General features: G+C 42.7%; 1 protein-coding gene across 5 annotated transcripts in view; it reads right to left on the reverse strand.

Annotated features, from left to right (window-relative positions):
• USP34 (ubiquitin specific peptidase 34) overlaps positions 1-26524 on the reverse strand; it is a 299367-nt gene that overhangs the window by 222807 nt on the left and 50036 nt on the right. For all 5 annotated transcript variants that reach the window (XM_075064435.1, XM_075064436.1, XM_075064434.1 and 2 more), the window contains exons 7-8: positions 18065-18257; positions 1895-1956 (exon numbers count right to left, since the gene is read on the reverse strand). In XM_075064435.1, the coding sequence (XP_074920536.1) occupies positions 1895-1956; positions 18065-18257 (255 nt within the window). The remainder of the gene's footprint in view (positions 1-1894; positions 1957-18064; positions 18258-26524) is intronic.

Consider the following 26524-nt stretch of genomic DNA (forward strand, 5'->3'; position numbering starts at 1 on the left):
GTTTAGTTGGATCTGTAAAAGCAGCAAGACCGTGGCACTCTATAGACTACAGCGTTAGTGATACCCCTTCGTCAGATATGTAGTGAAATTTCAGGGCAGGTATATGCAAGCAAGCTAGAGATATTAGGTAGTGCAATCAGAGATGAGAGCCCTATTCTAGCAGGAGATGTAAAACCAAGGAGGAAATTATTTGTAGTGGCAAGCAATGCACAGTTTTGTTCAATCTGAGCGTGGTGTCAATCTGCAGATGGCTGAAGCTCAGCGTCTCTCTTTGAGTGGTCTGAAAGTTTTTGCTGCAGTTATGGCCATCCTTAAGGTCTGCTGTGGCACATGTGAGGTTGAGGTGTTCTCCTACAGTTTTGTATATGCATTCTAATCTGATTTGTGTCCATTGATTCCTTTTCCGGAGACTGTCCAGTTGGCCGATTGTACATAGCAGAGGTCTTGCATTGTGGCATTGAGCATATTCATTGGTGGACTGATGAGTGTGATGAACCGGTGGGTGGGGCTGATTGGTTTGCACTACAACCATTTCCTCCCTTGGTTTTAACACTCCGCTGCTAGAACAGGGCCTCATCCTCCGAGTGAATAACCTCATTGCTCTAGTTGCTATACATCTTATACTTCCTGGAATTTCACTATTTTGTCTTGATGCATCTGACAAAGTGGGTATTCACCCACGAAAGTTCATGCTCCAAAACATCTGTAAGTCTATAAGGTGCCACAGGATTCTTAGGTATTACTGTAACAGAAACAACGATAATACATAATATCAAATAAACTCTGTATATCCATACTGAAATCAAGTTAGTGTTACTATTATAATGGATTTTACAGTTAGTGGGGACGAGATCCTGAATTCACCTCATTCTTAAAATACATAAACATCAAAAAGGAAGAATATATATATTTTTTAAAGAGTGTAGCTCAAGTAAAATGTAAACGTTTTACAGAATTTAATTGTAAAATTCACAGTCAGATGTGGGTTTATTCACACAATCCATATACCTATCAAGTAACATTTAAAGCTTCAATATCTCTTCTCATTGCTAACATCTAATGATAACCTATTGATTTTAAATATGCAAAATATTTTAACAAGAATCTCGTTTCTAATTTTAACTCCACATGTCCAAAGATGCGATTTTGCCCACGTTCTACACAAACCATTAACATTTCAAAGAGATACAAAGATCACATTACATTTGCATATAAAGCATATATATTTAATCATTAGAAAGTAATTCCATATATGAAGCATTGTGAACTTTGCTTCTCTTCCTGGGGGATGGTTGAAAAAAAAAAGTCTAATTATACACAATTTTGTGTTTTAATATATCTGAAATATACAAACAAGAACTTCCAAGAAAAACAAACAGCTGTGGCAGCATGGTCTAGTAGAGGACTAAGTGTAGGAGTAATAGCCAGAAACTTCTGAATTGTAATCCTGGTTATTGGGCAAGTCATATTATTTCTGTATCTCAGTTATCACATCTGTAGAATGTGGATAATAATACTTACCTAATCTTATAGGAGTGGTGTGATTAATAAGTTCATGTTTGCATAGCATTTTGAAGACAGATGGCTGCTATGCTGCTAAACATTAATAATTTATTACTTCAATATTTGTATTTTTCCTGTACAGCCTCGCAAGTTACCTTGAAATCTATCTTTTAAAAGAGCCAGGAGAAAACATATGAAATACATAAAAAATGTTTTTAAAATTTCTATTTAAAAGGTAATTTGAATGGAGCCTCTGACGAGGATATTTCTAAAAAGTATCTCAGAATGTTCGTAGTACGCACTCTCTAAAATGTAAAAAGTTTTATATGACAAGCCTTACAGTTATCTAGTGTACTTAAGTATAAGTACTCAAAATAATGTTCCTACTTACGTTTCTGTGTCTGAAACCAATGATTCATTATTACACACATCATTGAAAGTGTGAAGTTGATTCTAGAGTTAGAAAAAGGAAGAAGAAATTAAAATTTAACTTTAACAATATTTTGTGTGGTAATTTTTCTTATGTATAAAAATGTTAGCAGTGACAAGAAATAAGTAGTAAAGCTAACGTTTTGGATAACTAGATTACTTAATCCCAAAAAATATATTAAACATAGGTATGTACAGAACTATTTGTCTCATTACCATAATTTTTCATAAAATATTCTAATGATAAATGCTTTTTCAAAACTTGCTAATCCAGAATTAGAAATGTTTCTGATTAAATCTACAGAATAACATAATAATTAGTATTCTCAGTAAGTAATAGGCATAGGTAAGTTTATTTATTTAACCAGAAAATGGCTTTTAGAACACTTATTCTCATTAAACCAATCTTTTGACATATGTAATCTTCACCCATTCTAGAACTCAAAGCCAGGCTTCTATCAGTAATTTTGCAAATCAGTTTTTATTGAAAATGAAATTAAAATGATACAGATGGGCATTTTAGGGGAAGCCACCAAGTTATCCTATCCTGCCTAATATATCTTCTCAGAAGTGATTTATTAGTAACTTTATAAGAGTCAAAAAAAAGTACCGAGTCAGGGAAATGAAACTGAAAAAATATAATGAAGGCTTGATGGGGGCTTTGAATTGATGGATCCATGACTTCACAGAATGAAAAAGAAAAGAAAGCTAACTTCAGTTAAGAAATATCATCTCTCTTTTATGTCCACCAGTCCAACTTTATATAAATGACATCTCCAACAATAAAACAGATAGCACAATTTCCAAAGCAAAAAATTTTGATGGTATAGTTAAGAGTTGAAATTTTGTTTACATTACCTAAGACTTTGTTAATAGACCATTAGAGTTCAAAATATAAATGAGGAAATTGGGTTTGGTTTTTTTTAATTCTTGTAATACTGACCATAACTATGCTCCATTTATAAGGCAGAGAGATCTTGCCTATTTACTACATGAGCTTGAATCTTTCTCCTCAGAGCTTCAAATATTGCACCCTCCAAATATTGCCAAGAGAATCCCTTCATATCTCTGCCCACTACTTCATCCTCTTGATATGATCAGTTAAAATGAATGCAACTGATAAAGGCCAGAATGGGTAGGATTATGTGATTTAGCAAAAAAAAAAAAGTACAGGATGGTGTGGGAGGGGTAAACTCATTTCAGGAAGTTATATGTAGAATGAGGGAGAAGTGGGAGAGAGGGCAGAATTAAGATTGGTGTTTAAACTTTAGCTCAAAATTTCATAACATTATCAAAATTCTAAATCCTAGCTATCTACTAGTTATGTGGTTTTTTGGTAAGCTAAACAGATGTACTACCTTGTGTATTAAATATTCTGAACGTGTGAATTTCCTTAGTGTTTATAAATAATTCATTCGTGTAGGCCCCTTAACGGAGGCATGATCCCAAAAGAGATGAAATTGTCATGTTTCTCCAGTATCTAATCTGACATAGATTGTACTCTCCACAGTATATTGCTATCTGTAAATATCTTTTTAGTCTTCTAGTTACCAAGTTCTAGTGATAATTCCTGCAGCACACATTGATTTATATCCAGATATCTGCATTACCGGTTTTCCAGACTTGTTGACATACATTCAGTTCTCAACCCAGTCATTAACCCAGAGTCAATTTGCAATGAAACTTGTAATAACTTTTTTTAAAACAAAATGTGATCAAATATTAACTTATACCCTAGTTTTCAAGGAGAATTAGAGACAACAATTTTGAACTTATAAAAGTTAGACTTGTATGAATTACAGTAGGACTTCCCCAAAATGTAAGTTTCTGGCACAAAAGAATCTTGAGCATACTGTCTCAGATATTGAAACGTCAGACTTCTCAAATCTATCACCATTCTTACCATAATTTCAACACAGATCTTAGTAAAAATCCTAGATATCAATAAAAAAAAACAAAGAAAGGGGCAAAAACTGGCGGGTGGGGGGATTCTTGCAAACTGTATATCAAAAGATGGTATATAGGTTATAGGGATCTATTAGCAATTTGTTTTGTTAATACAGTAGACAAGGTAATTTCAAAAACATGAGCAAGCTTTATATCTTTGTACTTCTTAAAACTTCCAAACAGTAATTTGGAGTTACTGACCTACTTCTAGATATCGTAAGTACAGTAACTCCTCACTTAAAGTCATCCCGCTTAAAGTTGTTTCGTTGCTGATCAATCAGGCAGCATACTCATTTGCAGTTGTGCAATGCTGCACTCTTACACTGTTTGGCTATCTGCTTTCTCCAAAGCTGGCAGCCTCCCTATGGCCCCCTCCCCCCAGCGCCTCCCACCAGCCAGCTAACTCTGAGGATCAGCACCTTCCCCCTCCTCCTCCTGCCCATGGCAATCAGCTGGCTTGCGGCATTCTGGAGGCAGAAGGGAGCGGGGAGGAGCCTGCGCACCGATTCTCACTCCTTCCCCCTCCCTCCTTCCAAAATGCCACAAGTCAGCTGATTGCCCTGGGCAGGAGGGAGGCGGAAGGAGCGAGGACTCGGTGCGCCTCCACTCCCTCTCCTGCTGGTGGCAATCACCTGGCTTGTGGCATTTTGGAGGCAGGAGGGAGGAGCAAGGACTCGGCGCGCAGCCCCCTCCCCGCCTCCCAAATGTGACAAGCCAGCTGATTGCCCCCAGGCAGGGGGGGGGAGGAGCAACGACTTGGCGTGCAGGCTGCCCCTCCCTCGCCTGCCTCTCAAACATGACAAGCCAGCTGATTGCCCTGCCAGAAGGGAGGGGGGAGGAGTGAGGACTCGGTGCACCTCCACCCTCCCTCCCTACGTGGCAATCAGCTGGCTTGGCATTTAGAAGGAAGGGGAGGGAGAGGGGAGGAGCCAGGACGCAACAAGCGAAGTAAAGGGAGAGGAGGTGGGGGGGAGAAGAGGCAGGTCAAGGGTGGGGGCTTGGGGTAAGGAGTGAAGTGGATGGGCTGAAGGTTGAACCCCCTCGCCTCTGGTGCTTGCAGAGTAGAGAAGCTGCCCTGGAACCTAACCCCCGCCCCATTTACATTAATTCTTATGGAGAAATTGGATTCGCTTAACACAGTTTCACTTAAAGTCACATTTTTCAGGAACATAACTACAATGTTAAGTGAGGAATTATTGTATTAGAGAACAGGTGAATGCCTGGGTTTCTTGCTGGCCAAGATGAGTAAAGGAAAGATTAAGCTGCTTGCAAATAAGCAAGAAAATGGTAAAGATTTCACTGCTTAACTCTACTTAACCATATGTTCATGGTCAAGGATTTATACTTCCCAGACAAGAAACATAAACATGTCTATTTTCCAAGAGTCATGTCCTGGAAGTGGCTACATTTGACATAATGTTGTTTAATACTGAAGATCTTGTAATGTGGAATTGAACTTTGGAGTCTGAAGGCATGTCTACACAGCAATTACACACCTGTAACTAACCCCTATTACCTGATTAGGGCTCATGGGGCTCGGGCTGTGGGGCTGTAAAGCTGCTGTGCAGGCATTCAGGTTTGGGCTGGAGCCCGAGCTCTGGGACTCAACGACGGGGGAGGATCCCAGAGCCTGGGCTCCAGACTTACACTGCAATTTTACAGCCGCGTAGCCCATGTCAGCTGACACTGGCCAGCCATGGGTATTTATTGCTGTGTAAACATATCCATAGTCCTGAAGTGTATTGAAGAAAGAAAATCATTTTAGTTGTGTATCTTCTTCTGAAATGTCTCGGTGAAATATAGAAAATGGAGCTGAATCTGTGTTGTATGGGATATTAAAATTAAGAGAGTAGGGCAATCAAAATCCGTTCCCTTGATGATCTACCAAACAGTTTCAAACTAGAGACATTGATAGAAATACAGACTGTGGAAAGCAAGAGAATAGTATCCAAGGGTCCTTTGCAAGAGAGGGTTCTAGTAAACAAAGAAGAACTGACTTCATGCTTTAATTCATTTCCCCCTCAATCCTTAGAGTCTTTTGTTTGCAAAAAGAGGCAAAAAGATCGTGAAATAAAGATCTCAGTCAAAACTTCTATAATTTTGCAGTTCAGATCTTGATCCCAATACAGTTGCAGAGAACCACAATATTTTTTTCTTTGAACCAGGCAATTTATAAAGACTATCCCAGCCAAAATATGCAAATTAAAGAAACTAGACGTTACTGGAACATGAGAATTAATGGTGAAAAGCAGAGTTGTGTTTCTAAAAGGATTCTGATGAGATGAAAAAATTGAAGAGTTTAAAAAATAAGGTGGCAGGCAATTTTCCACTAAATGAGTGCCGATGTCTGAACTGCCTGGAATAAACAACTGACAAATGCAGTTTTGGAGTGGGTGAAGCTTATTTATATCAAAAGACTACATTGGTGGATAAAAAAGGGTTTCAGAGGTTTAATAAATTATCAAAATATAAACAAAATTCATTTTTACAAGTGAAGGTCCAACCATTTGCCTTAAACTAAAAATACTGTATAATTTTGCTTTGATAAAAATAGGACGTATTTATATATATATAGTGTATATATATATATACACACACACACGCACACAGCATTCTTCAGTAATGATATCTCTTTTGCAATTCCCAGGATCAAACAAGTTATAAATCCTTAAAGGTTCAAACAATTTTATACTGACACCAATATTTGAAATATACACATCCACACATACTACACATCCACATCCACATCCACCCCGAAAATATGTAAGCTTGGACACTTTTATTCTGAAATCCATTTTTGGTAAGGACACACACAGGAAGATACAAATGTGCATAGTTAAAAGCAAAGAAAGAGGATAATGGCATACAAAAGGGTAAGTAAATTGTTTAGAAATTACATCTCAAGCAACTATGGAGACTTTTATTATTGTAGCTCATGAACTATGGAGGATGGGGGGATTGTTTGGCGCTGGGGGGCAGGGCTTTAAGAGAACCTGACTGTATTGTTTTAAGCTGAAGTAAGACTTTTATTCTTCCTTCCAATTTGAAATTTATCATTTCTGTATGAAATCAAATTTATCCTCAAACTAATGGTCACAACACCTGACAGAGGTATTTTAAGGTAACACACAGACATAAAAGTATTCACTTATGACTGTGTACATAGTATATACCATTATAAGATGAATACAAAAGACTGAGTCATCCTTTTACAGATGATAAATTAAATTAGGGCTGTTGATTAATCACAGTTAACTCACACGATTCACTCAAAAAAAATTAATTGTGATTAATCACAGTTTTAATCACACTGTTAAACAATAGAATACCAACTGAAATGTATTAAACATTTTTGGATGTTTTTTCTACATTTTCAAATGTATTGATTTCAACTACAACACAGAATACAAAATGTACAGTACTCACTTTATATTATTTTTATTACCAATATTTGCACTGTAAAAAAGAAACAAAAGAAATCGTATTTTTCATTTCATCTCATACAAATACTGTAGTATGATCACTTTATCACAAAAGTGCAACTTACAAATGTAGATTTTTTTTTGTTCTATAACTACACTGAAAAACAAACAAATGTAAAACTTTAGAGCCTACAAGTCCACTCAGTCCAACTTCTTGTTCAGCCAATCACTAAGACAAACAAGTTTGTTGACATTTATGGGAGATAATGCTTTTATTTACAATGCCAACTGAAAGTGAGAACAGGCCTTGGCATGGCACTTTTGTAACCAGCAATGCAAGCTATTTACATGCCAGATATGCTAAATATTCATATGCCCCTTCATGCTGCCGTCACCAGTCCAGAGGATATGCTTCCATGCTGATGATGCTTGTTAAAAAAATAACGTGTTAATTAAATCTGTGACTAAACTCCTTGGGGGAGAATTGTATGTCTCCTGCTATGTTTTACATCCATTCTACCACATATTTCATGTTATAGCAGTCTCAAATAATGACCCAGCACGTGATGTTTGTTTTAAGAACACTCACTCCAGATTTGACAAAACACAAAGAAGGTACCGATGTTAGATTTCTAAAAATAGCTACAGCACTTGAACAGAAGTTTAAGAATCTGAAGTGCCTTCCAAAATCTGAGAGGGATAGCATGCTTTCAGAAGTCTTAAAAGATCAACATGCTGGTGCGGAAACTACAGAACCCAAATCACCAAAAAAGAAAATCAACCTTCTGCTGGTGGCATCTGACTCAGATGATGAAAATGAATATGTGTCGGTCCACACTGCTTTGGATCGTTATCGAGCACCATGATCAGCCTGGATACATGCCCTCTGGAATGGTGACTGAAGCATCTAAATATCTTGCAATGCCGGCTACAATGGTGCTATGTGAATGCCTGTTCTCACTTTCAGGTGACATTGTAAACAAGAAGTGGGCAGCATTATCTCCTGCAAATATAAACAAACTTGCTGAACAAGAAGTAGGACTGAGTGGACTTGTAGGCTCTAAAGTTTTACCTTGTTTTATTTTTGAATGCAGGTATTTTTTGTACATAATTCTACATTTGTTAGTTCAACTTTCATGATAAAAAGACTGCACTACAGTACTTGTATTAGATGAACTGAAAAATACTATTTCTTTTTTTTACAGTGCAAATATTTGTAATAAAAAATAAAGTGAGTCCTGTACATTTTGTATTCTGTGTTGTAACTGAAATCAATATATTTTAAAATGTAGAAAATACCCAAAATATTTAAATAAATGGTATTCTATTATTGTAAAACAGTGTGATTAATCGCGATTAATTTTAATCACTTGACAGCACTAAATTAAATAATCTGAAAATTTTTCTTTGAAAAGAAACACTCTGACAGTTCACTGAATGCTAATTAAACACAACCAGAAATCTAAAAATCAGACATTGAATATATTAAAATGCTGTCATTTTGATGTTTCATCCACAAGTTATGTTTCTGGATAGCTTGTTTTTGAAGATCCAACTAGAGGAATAAAATTATATTACAAGCAACCATACATTCACTTAAATGAAAAACTAATCTGACAATGTGTCCAAAGTCCTGTAGATTCATTTACCATTTAAATAAGATTGGGATAATACTGATTCTATGCAATGTATGAACTAAGTTGCCTTTGCTACAATTAGTGCATCTCCTCTAATGTAAATTTAACCACAAATCCTTGCATAAGGAAAACTAATAATTTTATGTGAACTATTCACTGGTAAGCTCAAACCCACTACTTTTAATATTATTTCAAATATCTCCATATATTAATTATATTACACAAAAACATGGATGTATAATTAAATTAGACCTGGAATTAGCTTTAAACTCAGTTGTCTAGTATTAGCTTTAAACTCAGTTGTGAACAGAGTTCTAATGTGATTTAACCAAAAACAGCATCGACGGGACCAAACCCTGGTCAGAAAAACATACACAGGTCCTAGGCAGAAGGGGAGGTTACTGACCTTTCACAGGAGGTTCTTTGAGATGTGTGGTCCCTATCTGTATTAAACGCATTCGTACCATGAGCATCGAGCCGGAGAATTTAAAAGTACTGTGTGTTGGTCCACGCATGCACCCTGGTTCACCATATGCTTCCATATGAGGGAATAAAGGGCAGGGTGGATAAACCACCTCTCCAGTTCCTTCTCTACTGCAAATCAGATAAGATCAAAGCAGAGTGGAAGGAGGGCAGGTAGTGGAATACAGATAGGGACCACACATCTTGAAGAATCTCCATATACAGGTCAGTAACCTCCCTTTCTTCGAGGGATGGCCCTGTTGTAGTCCACTGTGGATGACTGACAAGCAGTACTTAAGTAAGAGGAGAGTGTAAGGGTGCAGCCAGTAGAGCTGCATGGAGGATTGCCATCCCATAAGGAGGCATAAGCAGAGAAGTCCTGGCACCAGGGTAAAATATCTCACAAATGTGTGAATGGAACCCCACATGGCCACTTTTCAGATGTACAGGAAGGGTACCTCCTGAAGTGATGCCATAGTTGTTGCTTGTGCTCAGGTGGAATGAGCTCTTATCCCATGAGCACACAAGGGTGTGGAGTGGAGGAAACAAAAGGTGATACAGTAGAATGCAACCAGAGATCTATATGGAGATTCTCTTGGTGGAGATGGTGTACTCTCTGATTCTTTTGGCTATAGGAATATCCTCACTGGTTTTCTTCTTTGCAGGTAAAAGGCCAAGGCCCGCCAAACATCGAGGGAGTGGAGTCTTTGCTCCTCTGTGATGCGTGCAGTTTTGGGAAGAACAATGGTAAGTGAATGAATTGGTTAAGATGAAGTTCTGAAACTACTTTAGGAGTGAATTTGGGGTGCAGACACAAGGAAACCTTCTCCTCATGGACTATAGCATAAGGAAAATCTGCCATCATTGCTCCAAACTCACCAACCTTTCTAGCTGAGGTGATGGCTACAAGGAAAGCGATCTTCATGGAAAGGAGAAACCTGGAGCAAGAAGCTAAAGGTTGAAGGCTGAAGTCCAACTAGAGAGAGACTTCTGAATAGGTGGAAAGGTTCTGATTAGGCCTTTCCAGAATCCATTGGTCAGTGGATGTGCAGAGACCAAATAGCCCAAGGTGAATGGTACGCACTGACTGTCATCAAGTGGACTTGCCAAGAGCTGAGGACAAGCCTGATGTCTTCTAAGAGAGCATACAGTCCAAGATGAGAGGAATATCTGTAGTTTCTGGGAGATGCCTCTTTGATGTGCCCCAGAAGAAAAACACTTCTATTTACCTAGGAAACATCTTCTTGTAGAGTTCTTTCTACTATTAGAAAGGACATTTCACACAGCTATGCTGCATGAACATTCTAAAGACAAAGCCCATGCAAATACCAAGCCCTGAGGTGGAATGGATACAGATCAGGGTGCTTGGAAAACATTGGGAGGATGATTGGTGGTTGGGATGACATGCGTAGGAGATTAGGAAACCAAAATCATCTGGAACAGCAGGGGGTGATCAGGATGACCCAGGCTCTATGCTGCTGGATTTTGCGTAGAACTTGTGTAGGATGACCAGACAGCAAGTGTGAAAAATTGGGACAGGAGGTGGGGAGTAATAGGTACCTATATAAGAAAAAGCCCCCAAAATCAGGACTGTCCCTATAAAATCGGGACATCTGGTCACCTCAAATTCATGGCAGGAACAATAGTGGACAGAAGGCATAATTGAACTGGTCCGACCAGGGAAGAAGCAGAGTGTCACCATAGGGTGGTACATTTCCTGTTTAAGAGGCGAACAGATCTCTGGTTGAGGTTCCCTATAGCGTGAAAATATTGCACAATACCAACTTATGGAGCTCCCACTTGTGGTTGACTGTGAAATATCTGTTGAGGGAGTCTGCAAGCACATTTTGCTTCACCAGAATGTAAGCTGCCTACAGGGTGATTTGATTGGTTATACACCAGTTCCAGAAGTTGACTGCTTCTGCACACCGGAGATGGCTCTCACTCTTCACTGCTTGTTGATGTAGAAGACAGCTGTAATGTTGTCTGACATTAAAAGGACACAGTGAGCATCAATGAATGGAAGAAAGGACTCATATGCCTTCTGGACTGCTTGCCAATTGCAGGATATTGTTGTGCAGCCTGGACTCTCAAGATGTCCAGGTTCCTTGTGCGGCATGGCTGTTCATGTGGCTCCTCAACCTATTAGGGCTGCATCCATAATAATGGTCCTGTCTGGACAGGAAAGAGAAAGGGGGACACCCACACATACCTGATGAGGATTTGTCCATCTTTGCAAGGAAGACATTACCTTGCCCAGAACTGTTACCAGGAGAATGTCCGGGGAGAGTCAAGTATTCTCCTCTTGGCTTTTATATGTTACCATCCCTGATGTCTGACGTGCACAGGCTGAAATTGTGAACAAACAGCATCACCATAACCTCAGCCATACAGAACACAACTCCATCCACAGCCTCAGAAACAACTCTGACATTATAATCAAAGGGGCTGATAAATGAGGTGTTGTGATCATAAAGAACAGGTCGGATTATGAACAGGAGGCTGCCTGGCAACTCTCTAACACCACATTCTACAGGCCACTATCCTCCGATCCCACTGAGGAGTACCAACAGAAACTACACTATCTGCTCAAGAAACTCCCTGCTATAGCACAGGAACAAATCTACACAGACATATCCTTAGAGCCCCGGTCTGCTACCCAAGATCCATAAACCTGGAAATCCTGGACGCCCCATCATCTCAAGCATTGGCACTCTTACAGCAGGATCATCTATTTGGACTCTCTCCTCAGACTCTGCACTACCAGCACTCCTAGCTATCTTCGAGACACCACCGACTTCCTGAGGCAACTAAAATGCATTGCTGATCTTCCTGAAAACACCATCCTGGCCACCACGGATGCAAAAGTTCTTTACTCCAATATTCCACCTGAGGAAGGACTACAAGCTGTCAGGAACAGTACCCCTGATAAGGCCACTGCACACCTGGTGGCTGAACTTTGTGACTTTGTCCTCACCCACAACCACTTCTGATTTCCGGACAACTTATACCTTCAAGTCAGCAGCACTGCCATGGGTACCCGCATGGCCTCACATTATGCCAATATTTTTATGGCTGACTTAGAACAATGCTTCCTCAGCTCTCATCCCCTAGCACCCCTTCTTTACTTGCGCTACATTGATGACATCTTCATCATAGAGACCCATGGGAAGGAAGTCTCTGAAGAATTCCATCTGGATTTCAACAATTTCCACCTCACCATCAACCTCAGCCTGGACCAGTCCACACAAGAGATCCACTTCCTGGACACTAAACTGCAAATAAGTGACGGTCACATAAACACCACCCTATACCGGAAACCTACTGACCGCTATACTTATCTACATTCCTCCAGCTTCCAGCCAGGACACATCACATGATCTATTGTCTACAGCCAAGCCCTAAGATACAACCGAGTTTGCTTCAATCCCTCAGACAAACACCTACAAAATCTGTCTGAAGCATTCTTAAAACTACAATATGCACCTGGGGAAGTGAGGAAACAGATTGACAAAGCAAGACGGGTACCCAGAAGTCACCTACCACAGGACAGGTTCTGTTATTTTCTTTGTTGAGCACCACTGGCCATCATGTACAATCCCCAGCTGAAACCTCTCCAGCCCATCATCAACGATCTACAACCTATCCTGGAAAACAAGCCCTCGCTCTCACAGACCTTGGGTGGCAGGCCAGTCCTCGCTTACAGACAGCCCCACAACCTGAAGCAAATACTCACCAGCAACTAAACACCACACCACAGAAACATTAAGCCAGGAACCAATCTCTGTAACAAACCCCGTGGCCTACTCTGTCTCCATATCTACTCTAGCGACACCATCACAGGACCCAACCACATCAGCCACACCATCAGGTGTGGGGGGGTCGGGAGGTGTTGAACTTAGTGTTTCACAGTTCTCTAGCACCTTTCAAAAATATTGTCGAGCCAGGGACTCAGATTGAGATACAGAGCATGTTACACAAGGTGCGGGGAAGTGGGACTTTTGAAACCTCTGTCTCTTGCATGGAGGTTCATAGGGCCTCTGATGGAAAAACTGCTGAGCCATATGTTTAGATCCGAAAAATAAGCAGTGAAATTTCCTTTTAGGGCAGGCATATATACCCCTAGTGAACAGAGGGTAGAGCGCTGGAGTCCTTCAGGGTATGAAGGCGTGATTCATTGAAGGGGAGATTCTCTATGGTATTCTGGAACTCCCTAGGGAATCCTGACACACAGAGCCATGACTCCCTACACGTGATGATGGCAGTAGCCAAAGCTCTAGAGGAGGTATCAACAGCATCAACTGCAGAGTGGAGGATCTTGCTATCTGTTTGCCTTCATCTATCAGACCTTGCAAATGAGCTCTGTCCTGCTGTGGAGCGCTGTCAGTAAACTCTGCAAACTTGGTGTAATTCAGAAAATAGTATGGAGCCATTAGTTCCTGGTAATTGGCTATCCTGAACTGGAGGCTGGATGATGAGAAGACCTCTCTCCCAAACTCTGTATCAGTAGGAGTAGACCGGGGATGTTGCTGTCTAGCCATTTCGGAAATGGGCTGGACTGCCAGTGAGATGGGAGTGGAGTGAGAAAATTGAAATTCTTTTCCTTTAATCTGCCCTTTTTAGGGTGGGGGCACAAGTAGTAGGAGTATGCCAAACTGTCCTATCTAGCTACAGTTTGTCTTCATTAACAGGGAGAGCTATTTTGTTGGATCCAGATGAGTGGAGGATGTCTAATAATTGGTGTTGGGGAGTCCTTGAACTCTGAGAGGAATAGGAAGTTCTACAACAACTCTGCAAAGATGATCCTGGAACTGTCTGAAGTCATCAGGAGGTAAAGAAGGAGACAAAGGAGTCACCACTTTGTCCGGAGATGAACCCAGCAGTCTTACTTGTTTCAGTGGAACTGCCAGATCCAGTGTGCAGCATTCCTTCTCCTCTTCTGTAGGATCTGAGGGGAGAATTGAGTGACTCTTAGAGGGGAGGGCAAGGGATGACTCACTAGCAGATTGGATTGACTCTGCAAGGAGGGGACTGGTATCAAGACCCCCAATATGGCCAGTAGAATGGGTTTAAAGGTGGTAGCGGGGGGCTCCCATTGCATAGCGTACCAATAGCTCATAGTTAGATGAGAAAGAGGTTTACCCCAAACCAGTGCAGGTCTTTTGGGAGGCAGAGGATATACAGGATGGGAGGGGGGGAAGGTTCATCGGGTGATTCAGAATGTCCTCATGAAGAGAATGCTGAATCCAGGTCCAGTGGCGGTACTCTCAGTGCTGTTGGAGGGGATCTGTATTCTGCATGGGATAGGCAACAAGCTCTGTCCAGCGAGCAGATGGTGTTGTTATTTCTCTGGAGATGGGGGCCCGGATGGGGAAGATTCTGAATCCAGGAGACTAAAAATGTCCTTTGGAGCAACAACGGATTCAGATCTCCCCAGTGTGAGAGGGATTCCACTTGAAGCCAGCAAGGAAGACGATGCCGAGTTGATGATGATCAGATTTCATCAGTACTGACAGATCTGGGGGTTTTGAAGTGGCCGAGGATGACAGTACCGACGTATTATGATCCAGAACTGGCATAGTCCAATGTTTATGAGCTTTCTTGTCTTGCCTCTTGGACTTAGGATGTACTAGAGTCCTCATAGGCTGAGTTATGGGCTTACTTAAAACTAAATCCAACTTCTCTGAAATGGATTTAGAGGAAGACTTTGTTTAACGCTTAGGAATGTGCTTCCTGGATTCCCAATAAGATACCTCAGCGGGAGGTTGTGGAGGAAGATTCTCCTGCTCCAGTCAGACTTCACAGCAGGAGGCGCACTTATTGCTGAATCAGGCCGAGGTATGGGTTGGGAGGAGGGGTGTCCCTGGTCTGAGTTCAATTGGGGCCTCACGGTCTTCTCCAGTAGGTATTTGCAGAGACAAAGTTCATGCCCTTCTTGAGTACAGCTGACAAACAACTAGTAGATACTGAATCTTGCTCCAATGTGGGATTCCCCAGGGAAGCGCAGGCAGTGCTGGTGGTTGTCACTGACTGAGAAGGATTGTGGTCAGGAAGAACAGAGTTTGAAGCCTGAGTCCTGGGCATAGTCCAGCACCTGCACAGGATCCGGGGGAGGAAAGCGGGAAGTCCCCTGCCGGGAGACCAAACTAAACACTAACAGACCTATAAAACACTAACTGTAGACTGTAAAAGCTGTTAAAACCATTTACAAAACTAGATCTAATAATGTCAAAGCCAAAGCTGTGGACACTGAAGGTTCTAACCCATACCATGCGGTGGTGAGAAGGAAAAAGAGAGGCAGTCGGTCCTCCTCACCCTTTATCTCCTTAGATGGAGGCACAAGGTGAACGAGGCTCCATGCGCAGACCAGTGGACACTACATTCAACTTCTCCAGCTCCAGGTGCATTGTGTGCAAGAAAAACCCACAGCCGACTACAACAGGGACCATTACACGAAGAACATCTTTATTTGACATGATTCTAGCTTTGTTTGGCCCCATCCACATCATCTGACCAAACTGTGCACAGTTAAGCCTGCGGTCCAAATGCGGTGGCCAGAATTTAACCAGAAGTACCAGACTAGGTGAAGCTAGAAAGGGGTATCTGCAATTCTTTCACACTATTTGAAATGATTCAAAAGGTAATGCCTATAAAATTATAAAATAATCCCTGTTGAACTCTCCCCCAACCTCCATCATCCTATTATACTACATACCTAGGAAACATGAAGGCAAATAGAATGTGGAATGTACTAATGCAGTATTTAAAGAATGCTTTTATTGAAAATGGGTGGGGGTTGTTTTGTTTTAAACTCTTTGGGGTGCAGGACACTGATTGCTGAAACTAACTAGACCTAGCAGCACATACAGATATCTTTGAAAATCAATTATTTTAGTTAATTCTAGATTTAGAAACCAGCTTTGCTTATTGATTAATGTATTTCTAGGCATATTACCAAGTCTCGTGCCATTTAAGCTAGTTTTAACTCATCTCCCTCAATGAGGCTTGGGAGGATTAGATTTTTATGAGTTAAATGTCGATTTTACCATTCATCCAAACCACCAAAAATGTATTTTCATCGACGATAACCGAAATTTACAGATAGGCAAAGAAAGAAACTTTGAGAACTTATTTGAAAGGATATTTGCTTTGTATATTTTGATATGTGATGTTGAAAATTTGTGTTTTAATCATTATAAACAAAATCGCAACATCTAATGTAATAAAATAATTACTGTGTGATTCCCCCCTTGTCTGACCTCCATAATTTCCCAAAACTGTGAAAATTCAGATCGATGACAATTGAAAAAATGTTTTAAAATAAACGTTGATATTATCTATTAAAGTGATAAAAAAAACAAAAATGCAATTCTGCCCAGCCTACTCATAATATATGTATATTTTATACTACAAGGTCAGATACATCTGCTGTCAGGGTACCTTCTCCCCGCCACCCATCATTACTTTGCAATGGAATCTTTACGGCAGCAGGAATTACAAAATTATCAAAAATAAATAGAACATGGAAGACATAACTGGTGAACAGAACTGATAAAAAATGAAGAGAACAGCATAACAACAAACTGAGTTCCAAAGACATGACAGGTAGGCTTAGTAATTATTTCATGTCAGGAATTTGATTTTTTCCTAGTAAAAAATATACTGCAAGTAGGAGACACGTCAAAATCACCCAGAGCAAGACATAATTATTTTACAAAAAATGTACTGTACTCCAAATCAGTTTTAAAAAAGAGACTGCTATATTTACAACTGAAAATGAATATGGGTTATTGATATCACGTTTTAAATGTTGTGATCATAGGTCTCAAAATTTCAAAGTAGTTTATCCAAGTGGATTCTTTGCATGTTTGAGTCAATTTAGCAATTATGTACAAAGTTACCACTTTCATATAAATGTATCTGAATTTGTAGAAAATATTAAAAATGCTTATTCAAAGATAAAACCATTAAAATTACAAGCTATTATTTTGTGTTTGTATTATTATTTTAGTTTCTACGTTTCCAGAATTCAAAACTGCTTTCTTAACCTCTTCCTCTGCTGTTTTTTTAATGTTTTCTGTTGTTAATGTCAACTGTTTCAATCAAATTCTCAATGAAGCTAATGATGCATGAATGCTCTCACCCTGAGGAAAAAGGCTACAACGAACAATTGTCAATAAAAGAGTTGACAGTATACAGAGGAATCCACTTATAGTGAATTCTGATATAAGAAAACTTTAAAAAAAAAAAACAAAAAAAAAACAGATTTAAGTCCTATAATAAACTACAAATGCAACCAAATGTAAGGACTCAACTACATCATGGCTATCCCAAAATATAGTTAAAGCACAGTACCATTTTGTACAGTAAACGGCTCAGGGAAAAGGTTAAGGTCCAATATGTTGCAAAAAACTGAGTCGTGCCTTAATCATCTCTCTGAACACGGTTTATTTTAGCACAGACAAAATCGGATGAGTATGACAAAGGACAAATTACAATCCCCACTTTAATGACTATCTGTTTATCATGCGTTTTCTGTGACTGCTTATAAGATGGTTCTGCTGTCCTTTGCTACTGTTTCAATAAAAAAAATTATAATTTGTAAACAGTGGGAGAAATCAAACATTTTTTCCTAAATATAATTTTAGATTAAAAAAATCTTACTGTTATTTGACTCAGTCCAGCCAACCTCATTGTTAAAGTTGGAGACATAAAGTACTTAAACGCAAGATCAAGACTTTCTTTATCAAAACACAAGGCTGTATCCAATGGCTCTTTAACTGTACTCCACATTAAATCTGCCATGTTCCGGGCTGCACTCTGTCGCAACTCTTGGTCTGACAGTTTACATAAATACCTAAAATAAATTATACAAAAAGAAGAAAGGAGAAATATGACATGATTCCAAATAAAACCTATGTGAAATAATGGTCCAGCATGATTATTTCAAATATATATTTCTAGCAGTCTTTATAACAGTATTAATCCTAAAAATACATTAATATTAATATAATATAGTTGCAATTGGCAATCTATAACTTAGTAAAGCAAATAATAGATAAAAAGAAGAAAAAAATAGAGTTGTATAGGATGATTTAGGTTCTATTAGTAAACATGATTCTGATCATACAACCCCCAAGGCTTGAGAGACTGATCTGATGCCTGAGCAGCAACATCCACACTGCTACTTTCAGGGCACCAGCTCGAGCCCTGCCAACGTGAGTCTATCTACCCGGACTAGGAGACTCGCTACCGGCTGCAGTATCCTTGTCTGTGGCCCTACCTACAGGACTGACAGAACCATTGTTGTACAGTTACAGCAAACATGTCATATCCAGAATTTCTCCCAGCACCTCCATATGTCAACTGCGTTCGCATGACACCTTCCATGATGCATAACCATTTTTCTATCAGTAAAGTCTAGGAATATGTTACTCGTGGGGGAATTCTGCACCACCGTGCACGTGCAGAATTCATATCGTCTGCAGATTTCTTTACTCCCCCACAGAAAATAGGAAAGCAAAGAAATCTGCAGGGGACACGCTCCCTTTCCCCTGCAGCCCTAGCACATCTCTTTGAGAGCCCAGACCAACTGGCAAAGACATAAATCACTGCATGAAGGAGGAGCAGGCTGAGCGAGCATGCAAATGAGCAAGAGAGATTCTGTCCCTCTTGCTCCCTATTGTGGGATGCCCTGCATTAAGGGGTAGGGCTTCAGGTTGTCTGGAGGTAGGAATGAGGCAGGCTCTGTTCCCTGAGGCAAGGCAAAAATATAGGACGCTACTGGGGAGTTATTAATGTTCCTATTGTTCGTTAATTGTTCCCATTCTTAGCCAATTCTACCAGGATATAAAACACTTGTAAAAGTTTAAGGCTCCTTTACATTGCCAAAGTGGTGAAAAGGAGCCTTGTTGTAAATGACAGTAAGGGAATCCTCACCCAGGAAGATCTATGTGCTTTCTCACTTTTTTCCTGTGTCAGAGTGGCACAATGGGATTAGATTACACCTCTATTACAGAAGCTATTTTACTTACCCATTTAAAAAAAAATGAGGGCAAATAAAATGTTTATCAAGCAGTCAATATAATGTCAGGAAAATCAGAACCAAGCATTTTCCAAAGTAGTCAGCTAGGATTATAACTGGAATACAGGGTATTGATTACCAAGTGCTGTAACTTAACCTTCATCTGTTTAGGAAAAGCTGAACAGTTATTGTGACTTTTTTGTATATTGTAATTTAAATAAACTACCAGAATAATTTGAATTGGTGTCATTACACTGCATTATTTTGACAAATAAAATATGCAGAATTTTGCAGAATTTTTAATTTTTGGCACGGAATTTTTAGGCACAGAATTCCCCCAGGAGTAATATATGGTCAGTCTTCTTCAGCAGCAACAATCAATGTATTTCAAGATGAATCACCACTGCTGCCAAAGATACTGGAATATTTTACACAGAAACCCGGATTGCTGAACAATCTAGACTAGTCCACAATTTCCTGGTAACGTAGGAAGCAAAGCCCCAAGGGATAGCTGGCGTATAAGTGAGCGTGCACACAGAGTCATCTCTGCAGCTATGAATATGCTTGCCTTCATAGTGACCTGGGAGGCAGGAGCAGCAACCAACCACACAGAAGGCGGCAGTGGTTACAGCAACATAGTTTGATGGTTCTGCCTACACAGTAAACAACTGCTAGACCTGGTTACATCTAGACAATCATGCTACAACCTCTACCACTGATAACAGTCAGCCATAGTACTCTGGCATGTTTAGATAATTAATCATGTATAAGGCTATGATTTAGTCACGGTTATTTTTAGTAAAAGTCATGGACATGTCACAGGCAACAAACAAAAAAAATTCACAGCCCATGACCAGTCTATGACTTGTACTACGTACCCCTGACTAAATCTTAGCTGGGGGAGGGGCAGGAGCCAGTGCTCTAGGAGGCTCTGTGGAGCCTTTTGGGGGGCAATGGCACCAACTGCGGGGGGCCATCGAGCCGTGGCTGCTCGGGCTATCCCCAGGGCCACCCACCCGCCGTCCCCAGGACCACTGCTCAGGCTGTCCATGGGGCCAGCCACACAGGCCACTGCTTGGGCGGTCCCTGGGGCCAGCTGCCTGGGGTGCCCACTCAGCAGCTGATGCAGCTGTCCCAGGACTGCTCCAGCAGAACCAGTGTGGCTGGCTGTGGGGCTGCCCACCTGCCACTGTTCCTGCCACTCCTGGAACCACTGCTCAGGCGGTCCCAGGCCCACCTGCACTGGCCGCTGCTAGAGCAGTCCCCAGAGAGGCCTGTGGATCAGCCACACTAGCCGCTGCAGAAGTCACGGAGGTCACAGGAAGTCACAGAATCAATGACTTCCACAACCACCGTGACAGACAGGGAGCCTTAACCATGTTGTATATGGACAACAGCAACATTTGGAACCAACCATCTCTCAACCTGGTTTCAAACACAGTTAAAAAATTGTAAAGTAGATACTAACTACAATACCAACAAAAAACACTTTAACTACTGTCCTTCACTATTGTTTAAATTTGACCATGGCTGAACTAAATTCTGACCAGTTTGGTCAGCACCACTGAAAAGTGTTAAAAATTCATACATTTGCCAACATTCTAAATTTGGGTCTACACATGCAGACTGGACAAGCCTGTGCTAAAAGCTATTATGGCCACAAGCAAGGTTAAAGTGGTTTAACCACATTTATGCTCCATTTTTTTTGCCTTGTATCGTGGGTCTAAACATTAACCGGTCAGAGAAGAAATGTAAAGTTATTGGGCTTGATTCTCATTTATGCTAAGGCCCTTTAAAACTATTCTTGTAATGTAAAGAGGCCTTAAAGTCAACACATTTTAAGGCTCCTGAACATTGCCAAACTAGCATAAAGACACATTTGTGTGAATAATAATCAGGACCATAGTGTTCTTTCCTTGCTAATAGATAAGCCAGGGAAGAGCACAAGAAGAGCCATGTCTGGAATTCTCTCAATCTTCAACAACTGGGGACTGACCTCCACATATAGAACTCTGGAAATCAAACAAGGGGTGGGAAACTAAAGTTCACCCACTATCATGCCCAGACAATTAAAAAAGCGATATTTGCCTATTTTCAGAATCAGTCCAGTAGCAAACAAGCCAGAGATCCCGTCAGCTCCCTCACTCATATGCACGTAGGAAGTGTTACTGCATACTATAGCTGAAGTAACTCATGTTTGTATACACTTCAAAAATTAACTTTGGGAAGAAAATTCTCAGTAGTAATGTTAGCTGAACATAGTCTGTCCTTGATTATACTTACAATTAACCAGTGTTCACCTCCGCCTCAGCTAATAATATTGTTAACATCCATGTTCACAATCAAATTTCATACTGCAGATCATGTTTCATGGCTTTTAGTGTTCAAAACATCTTAGCGATATTGAGTTAAGATTATTTGCATTATGTCTACATCACCTAGGTGGTAGAGCAACTTGTGACTACGTGCATGCACGCATGCACATGCATGGAATAGAAAAAAAAATTCTTTTTAAAATATAAAAATTTACTGCTGAGCAACACACATTTTCTGAACCAATTTAACTCTTTTGGTTAGGGGTGTGATTTTAAAGCAATATACTTGAAGTGGCACAATCCCTAGTGTGGACACAGTTACTCTGGCATAAAGATGCTTATACCCGGGAAATAAGCTGTACTGGTATAAGCATCTTTATCTCAGTATAACTAGGGGATTGTGTCACTTTCATTCTAACTGTTTCTAAATCGATATAGTTACAGCAGTACAATAACTGTGTATAGACAAGACCTTAGATTCTTGGAGAACAAATATAACTAATGCACTCATAACAATAAAATATCCTGACAAATAATTTAATTATAAGATTTTTCATTGTAGACAACCTGATATCCAAAATTATCAAGACTAGACATAATAGCGATACAAAAAAATGAATACAGTCTTAATAAAAAGAACAAGAGTACTTGTGGCACCTTAGAGACTAACAAATTTATTTCAGCATGAGCTTTCGTGAGAACACGGTTACTCACCTTTGTAACTGTTGTTCTTCGAGATGTGTTGCTCATATCCATTCCAGTAGGTGTACGCGCCGCGCGTGCACGTTCGTCGGAGAACTTTTACCCTAGCAACTCCAGCGGGCCGGCAGGTCGCCCCTAGAGTGGCCGGCCATGGCGGGTGATATATACCTTCTGCCGGCCCGCCGCTCCTCAGTTCCTTCTTGCCGGCTACTCCGACAGTGGGGAAGGAGGGCGGGTTTGGAATGGTATATGAGCAACACATCTCGAAGAACAACAGTTACAAAGGTGAGTAACCGTGTTTTCTTTCGAGTGCTTGCTCATATCCATTCCAGTAGGTGATTCCGCAAGCTTACCTAGGCGGTGGGGTCGGAGTGAGAGGTCCACATTGCACAACACAGCAGAGCCGAAGGCCGCATCATCCCTGGACTGCTGGACCAGGATAATGGGTAGCAAGGTGTGCACCGAGGACCAAGGTCGCGTGCCCTGCAGATCTCCTGGATGGACACTCGTGCGAGGAACGCTGTCGATGAAGCCTGGGCTCTGGTAGAGTGCGCCGTTACTCTGCCCGGAGGGAGATGGGTCAGGTCGTAACAGGTCCGTATACAGGAAGTCAACCATGAGGAAATCCTCTGAGAGGAAACTGGTAACCCTCTACTCGCTCAGCGACGGCGACCAAAGAGCTGGGTGGACTTACGGAATGGTTTGGTTCGCTCTATATAAAGGCGAGCGCTCTGCGCAGTCTAAGGAGTGGAACTGCTGCTCCTTGCGAAGACAAGTGCAGTTTTGGGAAGAAAAACAGGTAGGATATTGTCCTGTTTGACATGAAAGGCCGAGACGACCTTGGGAAGAAATGCGGGGTGCGGCCTCAGTTGCACCTTGTCCGATGGAACACGTATACGGGGGATCTACGACGAAGGGGCGCAGCTCTGATACGCGCCGAGCGGAAGTGATCGCCACCAGGACTGCTTCCAGGACAAGTAGAGGAGGGAACACGTAGCCAGCGGCTCAAACGGGGGAGAACATGAGATGGGCCAGCACCAGGTTGAGATCCCAGGAGGGAGCTGGTGGCGGACCTGGGGGTAAAGGCGCTCCAGCCCCTTGAGGAATCTAGACACCATTGGTGCGAGAAGACCGAGTGGCCTTCACTCCCTGGGTGGAAGGTGAGATGGCCGCTAAGTGAACGCGGAGAGGAGACAAGTGCCAGCCTTGTTCCTGTCGAGCAAAAGTAATCTAAAACCACTGGGATGGAAACATCGGTGGGATGGAAGCGCTTCTCCGCGCACCAGCACGTAAAACGTTTCCATTTGGCTACGTATGTCGCCCTGTAGATGGTTTTCTACTCCCAGAAGTACCTGCCTCACTGGGGAAGAGCAATGTAATTCGGACCGGGTTAGCCACTCAGGAGCCAAGCTGAGAGGTGCAGATGACTGGAGGTTGGGTGACAAGGGCGGCCGTGGTCCTGCGTGATCAGGTCCAGGTGAAGAGGCAGGGGAACCGGGTCAACTACCGACAGGTCCAGCAACAGAGAGTACCAATGCTGACGGGTCCATGCCGGAGCGATCAGAATCAAGCTGGCCGCTGTCCCTGCAACCTTCAGAAGGACTTGTGGACTAACAGGAACGGGGGGTACGCATAGAAGAGATGCGTTGCCCAGGGATTAGAAAGGCGTCTGCTATCGAGCCCGGCTCGCGGCCCTGGAAGGAGCAGAACATCGGGCATTTTCCTGTTCCTGTGTGCTGCAAAAGAGTCACGTGGGGATGCCCCCACCGTCGGAAGAGAGCAAGGGCACGTCCGGGCAAAGGGACCATTCGTGGAGCTGAAGGACCGGCTGAGACGGTCCGCCAGGGTATTTTGAGCCCGGGCAATAGGAGGCGATCAGGTGAACCGGTTGGGCTACGCAAAATTCCCACAGTAATCATTGCTTCCTGACAAAGAGAGGAGATCTCGTTCCGCCTTGCTTGTTCACGTAGTATAACCGCCATCGGTTGTCGATAAAGACCTGAAAACACAGCGGCCCTGGATCTGACGATGGAACGCGAGACAAGCCAGGCGGACCGCTCTCAATCTCGATGTTGATATGGAGGGCAGCTCGGGAGGAGACAGCAAACCCAGGTCCTGAGGGTCCCTAGGTGAGCCCCCATCCCCAAATCTGAATGCGTCCGTCGTCAGGGACAGCGAGGGCTGGGGCTGATGAAATGGAAGCCCCGCAATAACGACGGACTGATCTAGCCACATTGGAGAGAGAGGCGCGATTGGGGAATCGTGACCACCTGTCCAACAGGCGCCTGGCGAACGGAGTTGAAGGGATGAGCCAGGTTGCAGGGCCGGGGCGGAGGCGGGCGTGCGCTGTGACGAAAGTGCAGGCTGCCATGTGCCAACGCATCAGGCAAGTGCGCAGGGAGGTCAGAGGTGCTGACTGTAGCCTGCGGATGATGGCTGACAGCGTCTGGACCGTGCCGAAGGAAGGACCGCCCTGGCTATAGTGCGTCTAGAACGGCTCCGAAAACTCTATCCTCTGAGTAGGGGATAGAGTGGACTTCTCCGCATTGAGTAACAGCCCGAGGGGAGAAAAAGGCGGCTGAACACTTGGATGTGCCCGGACTCGATCCTGTGAAGGTCCCCGGATAAGCCATCGTCGGAGGTAGGGGGAACCGTCCGCCGACTGCGACGAAGAAAAAGCGACGACTATGGCGTCATTGTGCATTTGGTGAACAACTCTGGGGCCATGGAGAGTCCGAACGGAGGACCAGTGAATGATAGTGCCGCCGGACAATGAAGCGAAGGAACTGATGGGCGGAAAGATGGATATATGGATAATAGCGTCCTGCTTGAGAGGGCGGCTATTCTCCGGATCCAGGAAGAAAAGGTCCCAACGAAAGCTGCGGAACTCAACTTGAGTAGGACTTTGAGTTGCGAAACTGAGGATGGTTAGGAGACTACCTTGGCTTGGGGATCAGAAAGTAACGGGAATAGAACCCCGCCGTCGTCCTCCGCACTCCCTATCAGCCCCTGAGGAGCATGCAACTCTTGAGAGGATTTCTCGGAGGGGTTCCCTGAGAGGGACAGGAGGGGCGGAGGCGGGCACGACGCAAACTGCAGGTGTACCCAAGCGCGTGCGGAGGAGCCAACGATCCGTAGTAAGCGGTGCACGCGGAGAAGAACGAAGACGGTTTGGAAAAGGGAGAAATGGATCCGGAAAAATGGTACAGGAGCCCCGGGCGCCCTGCAAAGGACGGCTTCGGACCGGAAGGACGCTGGAAAGGACTTCGATTTGGCCCCGTGTTACCAGAGTGTCGCGCCTACACTTCTGTTCTCTCCTGGCAAAGTCTGGCTTTTCCTGGGTTGCGGGAAGGCCGCGCTTGCTGCGGCTGAGGTTCGAGCTGTGTATGGCGGTTGCTCCCTAGGCACGCTATAATAGCCCTATGCCTTAGACTTTGCAGCGAGGTCTGCTTGTCAGAAAATGCGCCTGGCCCTGCAAACGAGGTCCGTATTGTGTCTGGGATTCCGGAGAAGACCAGAGCTCTAGCTCAGAGAGCGGCGCACAGTGACCGAGGCGAATCATAGCGTGAGTCGCTGCGCCAAGATCCTGCAGCGAATGCGGTCGCGCCTTCGCTCGTGCAGTAAGGGCACTGAACTCATGTTGAGATCTTGTGGGAGACTCCCTAAAATTTAACAGCGCTCCAGGTGTTATATGCGTAGAGGCTGAAGCAGGGCTTGTGGATCGTAAACCCAGCTCTAATGCTCCTGCGGATAACTCGGCGCAGAGGCCCATACCGCCACCCTCCATAGTACCCTTGCGGCCGAGCTTCTGCCCATGCGGCCGTTCCCATCCCGTTCACAATTGGATAGATGAGGGAATGGTGGGATGCACGTTAAAATACTCGTATCCTGGTGGCGACCATATACTTCGCCCAACCCCAGCAGCGGGGGAACGGGAAGCCGGTGACTGCAGATGGTGGTGGCGTTGGCTGGTATGTTTTATGAGGTAGGCGCGACACGATGCAAGCAATCTCCGAGAGATGTACGACGGTCGCAACTATCGGAGACCTCTCAGCTTGGATGCTATTTTTGTTGCCAACGCGC

The sequence above is a fragment of the Chelonoidis abingdonii genome, chromosome 3 (genome assembly GCF_003597395.2).
Source record: "Chelonoidis abingdonii isolate Lonesome George chromosome 3, CheloAbing_2.0, whole genome shotgun sequence".
Taxonomy (NCBI): Eukaryota; Metazoa; Chordata; order Testudines; family Testudinidae; genus Chelonoidis; species Chelonoidis abingdonii.